Source organism: Callithrix jacchus, chromosome X, assembly GCF_049354715.1.
Source record: "Callithrix jacchus isolate 240 chromosome X, calJac240_pri, whole genome shotgun sequence".
Lineage (NCBI taxonomy): Eukaryota > Metazoa > Chordata > Mammalia > Primates > Cebidae > Callithrix > Callithrix jacchus.
In genome coordinates this window covers 132,495,669-132,507,386 of record NC_133524.1, presented here as the reverse complement: position 1 = coordinate 132,507,386, position 11,718 = coordinate 132,495,669, and the positions used below count along the sequence as shown (strand labels likewise).

The window sequence follows — 11,718 nt, the reverse complement described above, 5'->3', positions numbered from 1 at the left end:
TTGATGTGTTCTTTTGCTTTATGGTATTATTTCCTAGGAACTGATCATCAATGGGATATACTGGTGGCATTGACGTAATTCACTTACTTCAAGCTCAAAATCTTCCTTTGGTTTCCAGATGGTACAATCTCTCACAATGTACATGAAGAGAAGATGGAAAATGGCCCATCCCAAACTGGTAATCTCATGTCACCTGTTCCACCACTGCTTGGTCATATGGTAGCAGCTGCTCTTCCATGCATGAGTACCAGGGATCTGTGTATGTCTCTTAACTAGTTGTAGTGTCATCACTGGTTTCCATATGATTGCATATTTCATGAAAGGTACAAAGTGGTTTTATAGCATATACTTTGGTGGGATCAATTGGAGGGTTCTCACAGGGCCACCTGGCATATCCTCCCCTGCTTTATTAGATAATTTCCTAGAAACTGAGCGTCAGAGAGATAGACCTATAGGGCTGATATAATGCACTTAGCTCACAGCTGAAACTCTTCATGTGGTTTGCAGGTATTACCATTGCTCAACATGTCTGTGAAGAAAAGATAGAAAGTGACAAAACAGCACCTCATGAATTCTTGTCAACTATTACAGCAGGGCTTAGGAATTTCACAGAAGCAGGTATTCAACCCCCGAGTACCAGGGATCTCTGCATGTTTATTTACTAACTACGTTGTGCTACTTGGTTTCCGTAAACATGCAGTATCATGCAGGGAAAAAGGTGCTTTGGTTGTATTATCTTTTCCGACCTAAACTTGAAGGGTCTCAGATCGCCACCTGATACAGCCTCTTGTGTGATGGAACAATTTCTTAAAAACTCATTGTCAGAAGGACATACATGTGGCGTTGACATAAGCACTTACCTCACAGCTCAACCACTTCCTTTGGTTTCCAGATGCTGCGGTCACTCAGAATGTCCGTGAAGAGAAGATAAATAACCACCAACCAGCACCTGATAACGTCTTATCAGCTGCTCCACCAGGGCTTGGTAATTTGGCAGCAGCTGGAATTTCATCTAAGAGGACCAGAGATCTGTGTACGTCTGCTTCTTAGTTGTACTGTGCTATTTGGTTTCCCTAAGGAGGCATTGTTTTATGAATGCTACAAGTTAATTTTGTTGGATATAGTTTACTAGCATCAATTTGAGGGGTATCAGATGGCCACGTGGCATATCAACCCCTGGATTCTTTGATAATTTCCTAGAAAGTGAGGATCAGAGGGATATACCTCTGGGGTTGACACACTGCACTTCCATCAAAGCTCAACCTCTTCATTTGGTTTTCAGATGCTACCATCACTCAAAATGTCTGCAAAGAGAAGATGGAAAATGACCAACCAACACCTAATAAGGTCTTGTCAACTGTTCTCCAAGGACTTCCTTATTTGGCAACAGCTGGTCTCCCAGCCATGAGCACCAGGGATCAGTGTATGTTTGCTTATTCATTTGGACTATCCTACCTGGTTTTCATAGGCATGCTTAGTGTCCTGAATGGGAGAAGGTGATTTTGTTGTATTGTCTTTCGTGAGCTGCATTTGAGTGTTCTCAGATCGCCACCTGGCATATCCAATCTGGATTTCTGAAATAATTTTCTAAAAAGTGAGCATCAGGAGGATATACCAGTGGGTTTAACATAATGCACGTAACTCAAAACTGAACCCCTTCATTTCATTTCCAGATGGTATGATCTCTCACAATGTCTGTGAGAAGAAGATTAAAAATGCCAGAGCAGTACCCAATGAAACCTTCCCAGCTAGTCCCCCAGCACTTATTAATATGGCAGCAGCTGTTGTGTCATCCATGAGCACCAGGGATCAGTGTACCTTTGTGCAATTGGTTTACTATCCTACTAGGTTTCCATATGCGTGCATAGTGTCATGAGGGAAGAATGTAGTTTTGTTGTACTATCTTTCCTGGCCTTAATCTTAAGGTTCTCAGAGTGCTACTTGGTATGTCCTTCTTCTTTATGAGATAATTTCCTGGATACTGAGCATCAGAGGGGTATGCTGTGGTTGACATAATGCACTTACCTCACAGCCCAGTCATTTCTCTTGGTTTCCAGATGCTGCCATCACTCACAATGTCCGTGAAGCCAAGATAAATAACGGCCAACTAGCACCTGACAATGTCTTGTCAGCTGCTCCACCAGGTCTTGGTAATACGGCAACAGCTGGAATTTCATCCACGAGGAACACAGGTCTGTGTAGGTCTGCTTCTTTGTCGTACCGTCCGACTTGATTTCTCTAAGAGAGCATAGATCAATGAAAGCTACAAGTTCATTTTGTTGTATACATGTTCCTAGCGTCAATTTGAGGGGTATCAGATAGCCACATGGCATATGCAACTTTGCTGTCTTTGATAATTTTCTAGAAACTGAGGATCAGACAGAAATACCTCTGGGGCTGACATAATGTACTAACTTCACAGCTCAACCTCTTCATTTGTTTTCAGATGCTACCATCACTCAAAATGTCCGCAAAGAGAAGATGGAAAATAACCAACCAACACCTAATAACGTCTTGTCAACTGTTCTGCAAGGACTTCCATATTTGGCAACAGCTGGTCTCCCAGCCATGAGCACCAGGGATCAGTGTATGTTTGCTTATTCATTTGGACTATCCTACTTGGTTTTAATAGGCATGCCTAGTGTCCTGAACGGGAGAAGGTGATTTTGTTGTATTATCTTCTGTGAGCTGCATTTGAGTGTTCTCAGATCGCCATCTGGCATATCCTCTTCAGCTTTATGAAATAGTTTTCTAGAAACTGAATATCAGGAGGATATACATGTAGAGTTGACATAGTACACATAACTCAAAACTGAACCTCCTGATTTCATTTCCAGATTCTACCATCACTCACAATGTCCGTGAGGAGAAGATTAAAAATGCCCAAACGGCACCCAATAATGTCTTCTCAGCTATTCCACCAGCACGTATTAATATGGCAGCAGCGGGTGTTTCATCCATGAGTACCAGGGATCAGTGTACGTTTGTTCACTTGGCGTGCTGTCCTACTTGGTTTCTATATGCATGTGTAGTGTCATGAGAAAAGAATACACTGTTGTTGTACTATCTTTACTGGCCTCAACTTTACGGTTCTCAGACTGCTAGTTGGTATGTCCTTCTTCTTTATGAGATCATTTCCTCGATACTGAGCATACAAGCGGTATGCCTGTACGGTTGACATAGTGCATGAAACACACAGCTCAACCACTTCATTTGGTCTCCGGATGCTGCGGTCACTCACAACGTCCGTGAAGCGAAGATAAATGATGGTCAACTAGCACCTGATAACGTCTTGTCAACTGCTCCACCAGGGCTTGGTAATTTGGCAGCAGCTGGAATTTCATCCACGAGGACCAGAGATCTATGTATGTCTGCTTTTTAGTTGGACCATCGTACTTGGATTCCCTAAGGAGGCATTGTTTGATGAATGCTACAAGTTAATTTTGTTGTATATATTTTCCTAGCATCAATTTGAGGGGGATCAGATAGCCACGTGGCATATCCTAAACTGGTTTCTTTCATAATTTCCAGGAAACTGAGGATCAGATGGATGTACCTCTGGGGTTGACATAATGTACTTACCTCACAGCTCAACCTCTTCATTTGGGTTTCAGATGCTACCGTCACTCAAAATGTCTGCAAAGAGAAGATGGAAAATAATGAACCAACACTTAATAACGTCTTGTCAACTGTTCTCCAAGGACTTCCTTATTTGGCAACAGCTGGTCTCCCAGCCATGAGCACCAGGGATCAGTGTATGTTTGATTATTCATTCGGACTATCCTACTTGGTTTTCATAGGCATGCCTAGTGTCCTGAACGGGAGAAGGTGATTTTGTTGTATTGTGGTCTGTGAGCTGAATTTGAGTGTTCTCAGATCGCCATCTGGCATATCCTCTTCAGCTTTATGAAATAGTTTTCTAGAAACTGAGTATCAGGAGTATATGCCTGTAGAGTTGACATAGCACACATAACTCAAAACTGAACCTCCTGATTTCATTTCCAGATTCTGCCATCACTCACAATGTCCGTGAGGAGAAGATTAAAAATGCACAAACAGCACCCAATAATGTTTTCTCAGTTATTCCACCAGCACGTATTAATATGGCAGCAGCAGGTGTTTCATCCATGAGTACCAGGGATCAGTGTAAGTTTGCTCACTTGGCGTGCTGTCCTACTTGTTTTCTATATGCATGCGTAGTGTCATGAGGGAAGAATACAGTGTTGTTGTACTATCCTTACTAGCCTCAACTTTACGGTTCTCAGATTGCTACTTTTTATGTCCTTGTTTTTCTTTGAGATAATTTCCTCATTACTGAACATCAGAGGGGTATGCCTGTGCGGTTGCCATAATGCACATAACGCACAGCTCAACCACTTCATTTGGTTTCCAGATGCTGCGGTTACTCACAATGTCCATGAAGCGAAGATAAATAACGGCCAACGAGCACTTGACACCATCTTGCCAACTGCTCCACCAGGGCTTGGTAATATGGCAGCAGCTGGAACTTCATCCACGAGGACCAGAGGTGTGTGTTTGTCTACTTCTTAGTTGTACTGTGCTACTTGGTGTCCCTAACCAGGCATAGTTTGATGAATGCTACAAATTAATTTTGTTGTCTATAATTTCCAAGCCTCAATTTGAGGGGCATCATATGTACATTTAGCATATTCACCCTTGCTGGCTTTATGAAATAGTTTTCCTATCCTCTCTGGCTTTATGAAATAGTTTTCTAGAAAGTGACCACCAGGAGGATATACCTGTGGGGTTAACATAATGCCCATACCTGAACACTGAACCCCTTCATTTCATTTCCATATGCTGCGATCACTCACAATGTTTGTGAGGGAAGATTAAAACTGCCCAAGCAGCACTCAATGAAACCTTCCCAGCTAGTTCCCCAGCACTTATTAATATGGCAGCAGCTGTTGTGTCATCCATGAGCACCAGGGATCAGTGTACCTTTGTGCAATTGGTTTACAATCCTACTAGGTTTCCATATGCGTGCATAGTGTCATGAGGGGAGAATGTAGTTTTTGTACTATCTTTCCTGGCCTCAATCTTAAGCTTCTCAGACTGCTACTTGGTATGTCCTTCTTCTTTATGAGATAATTTCCTAGATACTGAGCATCAGAGGGATATGCCTGTGCCATTCACAAAATGCACTTACCTCACAGCCCAGCCATTTCTGTTGGTTTCCAGATGCTGCAGTCACTCACAATATCCGTGAAGCAAAGATAAATAACATCCAACTAGCACATGACAACGTGTTGTCAGCTGCTCCACCAGGTCTTGGTAATATGGTAGCAGCCAGAATTTCATCCATGAAAACCACAGGTCTGTGTATGTCTGCTTCTTAGTTGTACTGTCCTACTTGGTTTCCCTAAGGAGGCATAGTTTTATGAATGCTACAAGTTAATTTTGTTGTATGTACTTTCCTAGCCTCACTTTGAGGGGTATGAGATAGCCACGTGGCATACCCTACCCTGGTTTCTTTGATAATTTCCTAGAAAGTGAGGATCATAGGGATATACCTCTGGGGTTGACATAATGTACTTAGCTCACAGCTCAACCTCTTCCTTTGGTTTTCAGGTGCAACCGTCACTCAAAATGTCTGCAAAGAAAAGACCGAAAATGAGCAACCAACACCTAGTAACGTCTTGTCAACTGTTCTCCAAGGACTTCCTTATTTGGCAACAGCTGGTCTCCCAGCCATGAGCGCCAGGGATCAGTGTATGTTTGCTTATTCATTTGGGCTATCCTACTTGGTTTTCATAGGCATGCCTAGTGTCCTGAATGGGAGAAGGTGATTTTGTTGTATTATCTTTCATGAGCTGCATTTGAGTGTTCTCAGATGGCCATCTGGCATATCATTTCTGATTTTATGAAATAGTTTTCTAGAAACTGAGCATCAGGCTGATATACCTGTGGGGTTTAGATAATGCACTTAATTCAAATCTAAACTTTTTCATTTTGTTTCCAGATGCTACCATCACTCACACTGTCCATGAGGCAAGGATAAAAAATGCTGAAGGAGCACCCAATAATGTCTTCCCAACTGTTTCCCCTACACATATTAATATGGCAGCAGCGGGTGTTTCATCCATGAGTACCAGGGATCAGTGTAAGTTTGTTCACTCGGTGCACTGTCCTACTTGGTTTCCACATGCTTGCATAGTGTAAGCAGGGAAGAATGTAGTGTTGTTTTCCTGTCTTTCCTGGCCTCAATTTTAGGGTTCTCAGATTACTAGCTGGTATATCTTTCTTCTGTATGACATAATTTCCTAGATACTACCCATCAGAGTGGTAAACCTATGTAGTTGACATAATGCACTTACCTCACAGCAAAACCACCTTCTTTGGATTCCAGATGCTGCAGTCACTCACAATGTCCGTAAAGAGAAGATAAATAATGGCCAACCAGCAACTGATAACATCTTGTCAACTGCTCCACCAGGTCTTGGTAATATGGCAGCAGCTGGAATTTCATCCACGAGGACCAGAGATCTGTGTATGTCTGCTTCTTAGTTGTGCTGTCCTACTTGGTTTCCCTAAGCAGGCATAATTTCATGAATGGTAGAGGGTAACTCTGTTGTAAATACCTTAGTAGCCTCAATTTGAGGGGTATCAGATGTCCACTTGGCATATGCACCCCTGCTTTTTTGATGATTACCTAGAAACTGATCATCAGAGGGATATACCTGTGCAGTTCACATAATATATTTACTTCACAGCTCAACCTCTTCATTTGGTTTTCAGATGCTACCGTCACTCAAAATGTCCGTGAAGAGGAGCTGGAAAATAAGCAACCAACATCTAATAACGACTTGTTGACTGTTCTACAAACACTTACATTTTTGGCCACAGCTGGTCTCCCAGCCATGAGCACCAGGGATCAGTGTATGTTTGCTTATTCATTTGTACTATCCTACCTGGTTTTCAAAGGCATGACTAGTGTCCTGAATAGGAGAAAGTGATTTTGTTGTATTATATATCGTGAGCACATTTCAGTGTTCTCAGATGGCCATCTGGCATATCCTCTCTGGCTTTTTGAAATAGTTGTCTAGAAACTGATCATCAGGGGAATATACCTGTGGGCTGACATAATGCCATTAACTCAAAACTTAACGTCTTCATTGTCTTTCCAGATTCTACCATAACTCACAACGTCCACGAGGAGAAGATTAAAAATGCTGAAGCAGAACCCAATAATGTCTTCTCAACTATTCCCCCAGCACTTATTAATATGGGAGCAGCTGGTGTTTCATCCATGAGTACCAGGGATCACTGTATGTTTGTTCACTCGATATACTGTCCTACTTGGTTTCTATATGCATGCACAGTGTCATGAGGACAGAATCTAGTGTTGTTGTACTATCTTTCCTGGCCTCAATTTTAGGGTTCTCAGATTGCTACCTGGTATATCCTTCTCCAAGTGATAATTTCCTAGCTGCTGAGCATCTGAGGGCTATGCCTGTGTGGTTTACATAATGCAAATTACTCACAGCTCAACCATTTCATTTGTTTTCCAGATGCTGCAGTCACGCACAGCGTCCGTGAAGAGAAGAGAAGTAACAGCCAACCGGTACCTGATAACGTCTTGTCAACTGCTCCACCAGGGCTTGGTAATATGGCAGCAGCTGGAATTTCATCCAGGAGGACCAGAGATCTGTGTATGTCTGCTTCTTAGTTGTGCTGTCCTACTCGGTTTCCCTAAGCAGGCATAATTTCATGAATGGTAGAGGGTAACTCTGTTGTAAATACCTTAGTAGCCTCAATTTGTGGGTTATCAGATGTCCACTTGGCATATGCACCCCTGCTTTTTTTGATGATTACCTAGAAACTGATCATCAGAGGGATATACCTGTGCAGTTCACATGATGTATTTACTTCACAGCTCAACCTCTTCATTGGGTTTTCTTTCAGATGCTACCGTCACTCAAAATGTCCGTGAAGAGGAGCTGGAAAATAAGCTACCAACATCTAATAACGACTTGTTGACTGTTCTACAAACACTTACATTTTTGGCCACAGCTGTTCTGCCAGCCATGAGCACCAGGGATCAGTGTATGTTTGCTTATTCCTTTGTACTATCCTACCTTGTTTTCATAGGTATGACTAGTGTCCTGAATAGGAGAAAGTGATTTTGTTGTATTATATTTCGTGAGCACATTTGAGTGTTCTCAGATGCCCATCTGGCATATCCTCTCTGGCTTTTTGAAATCGTTGTCTAGAAACTGATCATCAGGGGGATACACCTGTGGGCTGACATAATGCCCTTAACTCAAAACTTAACGTCTTCATTGTCTTTCCAGATTCTACCATCACTCACAACGTCCATGAGGAGAAGACTAAAAATGCTGAAGCAGAACCCAATAATGTCTTCTCAACTATTCCCCCAGCACTTATTAATATGGGAGCAGCTGGTGTTTCATCCATGAGTACCAGGGATCAGTGTATTTTTGTTCACTCGATATACTGTCCTACTTGGTTTCTATATGCATGCACAGTGTCATGAGGAAAGAATCTAGTGTTGTTGTACTATCTTTCCTGGCCTCAATTTTAGGGTTCTCAGATTGCTACTTGGTATATCCTTCTCCAAGTGATAATTTCCTAGCTGCTGAGCATCTGAGGCCTATGCCTGTGTGGTTTACATAATGCAAATTACTCACAGCTCAACCATTTAATTTGGTTTCCAGATGCTGCAGTCACGCACAGCGTCCGTGAAGAGAAGAGAAGTAACAGCCAACCGGTACCGGATAACGTCTTGTCAACTGCTCCACCAGGGCTTGGTAATATGGCAGCAGCTGGAATTTCATCCAGAAGAACCAGAGATCTGTGTATGTCTGCTTCTTAGTTGTGCTGTCCTACTTGGTTTCCCTAAGAAGGCATAATTTCATGAATGGTAGAGGGTAACTCTGTTGTAAATACCTTAGTATCCTCAATTTGAGGGGTATCAGATGTCCACTTGGCATATGCACCCCTGCTTTTTTTGATGATTACCTAGAAACTGATCATCAGGGGGATATACCTGTGCAGTTCACATGATGTATTTACTTCACAGCTCAACCTCTTCATTTGGTTTTCTTTCAGATGCTACCGTCACTCAAAATGTCCGTGAAGAGGAGCTGGAAAATAAGCAACCAACATCTAATAACGACTTGTTGACTGTTCTACAAACACTTACATTTTTGGCCACAGCTGTTCTGCCAGCCATGAGCACCAGGGATCAGTGTATGTTTGCTTATTCATTTGTACTATCCTACCTTCTTTTCATAGGTATGACTAGTGTCCTGAATAGGAGAAAGTGATTTTGTTGTATTATATTTCGTGAGCACATTTGAGTGTTCTCAGATGCCCATCTGGCATATCCTCTCTGGCTTTTTGAAATCGTTGTCTAGAAACTGATCATCAGGGGGATATACCTGTGGGCTGACATAATGCCCTTAACTCAAAACTTAACGTCTTCATTGTCTTTCCAGATTCTACCATCACTCACAACGTCCACGAGGAGAAGATTAAAAATGCTGAAGCAGAACCCAATAATGTCTTCTCAACTATTCCCCCAGCACTTATTAATATGGGAGCAGCTGGTGTTTCATCCATGAGTACCAGGGATCAGTGTATGTTTGTTCACTCGATATAATGTCCTACTTGTTTTTTATATGCATGCATAGTGTCATGAGGACAGAATCTAGTGTTGTAGTACTATCTTTCCTGGCCTCAATTTTAGGGTTCTCAGATTGCTACCTGGTATATTCTTCTCCAAGCGATAATTTCCTAGATGCTGAGCATCTGAGGGCTATGCCTGTGTGGTTTACATAATGCAAATTACTCACAGCTCAACCATTTCATTTGGTTTCCAGATGCTGCAGTGACGCATAGCGTCCGTGAAAAGAAGAGAAGTAACAGCCAACCGGTACCTGATAACGTCTTGTCAACTGCTCCACCAGGGCTTGGTAATATGGCAGCAGCTGGAATTTCATCCAGGAGGACCAGATATCTGTGTATGTCTGCTTCTTAGTTGTGCTGTCCTACTCGGTTTCCCTAAGCAGGCATAATTTCTTCGATGGTAGAGGGTAATTTTGTGGTATATACTTTCCTAGCCTCAATATGAAGGGTATCAGAGGGCAACTTGGCATATCCACCCCTGTTCTCTTTGATAATTTCCTAGAAACTCAGCATCAGAGGGATGTACCTGTGTGGTTGAAATAACGCACGTACATCACAGCTCAACCTCTTCATTTGGTTTTCAGATGCTATAGTCCATCTCAATGTCCATGAGGAGAGGATGGAAAATGGCAAATCCGCAACCGCATAACATGTAGTCAAATGTTCCTTCAGGGCTTACTAATATGGCAGGAGCTGCTCTTCTGGCCACGAGTACCATATAACTGTGTATCTTCTCTTATTAGTTGGATTTTCCTACTTGTTTTCCATATCCGCTCATAGTGTCATAAAGGGGAGAAAGTGGTTTTGTTTTATTCTCTTCCTTAAGTGCAATTTGAGGGGTCTCAGAACACTGCCGTCATGTCCTCCTGCTCCATGCAATAATTTATTAGAAGCTCTGCATCAGAAGAGTATACCTGTGTGTTTAAATAAGGCATTTATTTCACAGCTTGACCTTGTCATTTTGCTTCCAGATGCTACCACGACACACAACATCCGTGAGGAGAGGATAGAAAATGCCCAACTGCAATTTAGTAACATCTTGTTAACTTTTCCACCAGGGTGTATTAACATGGCAGCAGCTGGTATTCCAGCCATGAGTACCAAGGATCTGTGTATGTTTCTGTATAAGTTGGAAAGTCTCACTTGGTTTTCATATGTATGCATAGTGTCATCAAGGGAAGGAGGTTGTTCAGTTGTACCTTCTTTCGTGAGCTCAATTTGAGGGGTTTCAGATGGCTACCTGGCATATCCTCCACTTTCATGGGACGATTTCCTAGAAACTGAGCATCAGTGGGATATACAAGTGGGGTTGTCATAACGTACTTACCTCACAGCTTAAACAATTTCTTTGACAGAGGATGGAAACCCGCTAACCCCAAAATGATAACATCTTATCAACTGGTCCACCATGGCTTGGTGATATGGCAGCAGCTGGAATTTCATCCACGAGGACCAGGATCTGTGTATGTCTGCTTCTTAGTTGTTCCATGCTACTTGGTTTCCAAATAAACAGGCATATTTTCATGAAGGGTAGAAGGTTGGTTTGTTGTATATTTTTTCCTAGCCTCAATTTGAGGGGTATCCAATGGCTGCCTGGCATATACTCTCCTGCATTCTTAGATAATTTTACAGCAACTGGCCATCAGAAGGATATGCTTGTGGGGTTGACATAATGCACTTAACTCACAGTTCAACCTCCTCATTTGGTTTCCACAATCTATCATGAATCACAATGTCCGTGAAGAGCAGAGGAAGAATGGCCAAACACAAATGGAGAATGTCTCGTGAAATGTTCTATCAGGGCTTATGAGATGGCAGGAGCTGGCATCCCAGGGACGATTACCAGGCATCTGTGTGTGTTCTTTCATTAGTTGCGGTGTCCTCCTTGGTTTCCATATGCATGTGTAGTATCATGAAGGGTATAAGGTGGTTTTGTTGAATTATCTTTCCTGGTCCCAATTTGGGGGGATTTAGATCATTATATGGTGTATTCTCCTGCTTTATGGGATAATTTCCTAGAAACTGAGTATCAGTGAGATATACAAG

General features: G+C 42.3%; 5 protein-coding genes across 5 annotated transcripts in view; 4 read left to right on the top strand and 1 right to left on the bottom strand.

Moving 5' to 3' along the window:
- LOC103791304 (uncharacterized) overlaps nucleotides 1-11,718 on the bottom strand; it is a 204,268-nt gene that overhangs the window by 36,682 nt on the left and 155,868 nt on the right. The window lies entirely within an intron of this gene.
- LOC144581127 (uncharacterized) lies at nucleotides 139-3,705 on the top strand. Its single transcript, XM_078363492.1, has 7 exons — nucleotides 139-178; nucleotides 508-618; nucleotides 893-1,033; nucleotides 1,283-1,423; nucleotides 2,058-2,192; nucleotides 2,447-2,587; nucleotides 2,838-3,705. Exons 1-7 carry the CDS (start codon nucleotides 154-156, stop codon nucleotides 3,038-3,040), a joined length of 897 nt encoding a protein of 298 aa, XP_078219618.1. The 5' UTR covers nucleotides 139-153; the 3' UTR covers nucleotides 3,041-3,705.
- On the top strand, nucleotides 3,954-6,183 carry LOC144581225 (uncharacterized). Its single transcript, XM_078364210.1, has 5 exons — nucleotides 3,954-4,146; nucleotides 4,394-4,528; nucleotides 5,203-5,337; nucleotides 5,593-5,733; nucleotides 5,984-6,183. Exons 1-5 carry the CDS (start codon nucleotides 4,104-4,106, stop codon nucleotides 6,181-6,183), a joined length of 654 nt encoding a protein of 217 aa, XP_078220336.1. The 5' UTR covers nucleotides 3,954-4,103.
- On the top strand, nucleotides 6,748-7,717 carry LOC144581128 (uncharacterized). Its single transcript, XM_078363493.1, has 3 exons — nucleotides 6,748-6,900; nucleotides 7,149-7,289; nucleotides 7,533-7,717. The coding sequence occupies exons 1-3, from the start codon at nucleotides 6,882-6,884 to the stop codon at nucleotides 7,688-7,690; spliced, it is 318 nt and encodes a 105-aa protein (XP_078219619.1). The 5' UTR covers nucleotides 6,748-6,881; the 3' UTR covers nucleotides 7,691-7,717.
- Nucleotides 7,863-11,213, top strand: LOC144581122 (uncharacterized). The gene is made up of 6 exons (XM_078363482.1): nucleotides 7,863-8,067; nucleotides 8,316-8,456; nucleotides 8,700-8,840; nucleotides 9,094-9,234; nucleotides 9,483-9,623; nucleotides 9,867-11,213. Exons 1-6 carry the CDS (start codon nucleotides 7,878-7,880, stop codon nucleotides 10,022-10,024), a joined length of 912 nt encoding a protein of 303 aa, XP_078219608.1. The 5' UTR covers nucleotides 7,863-7,877; the 3' UTR covers nucleotides 10,025-11,213.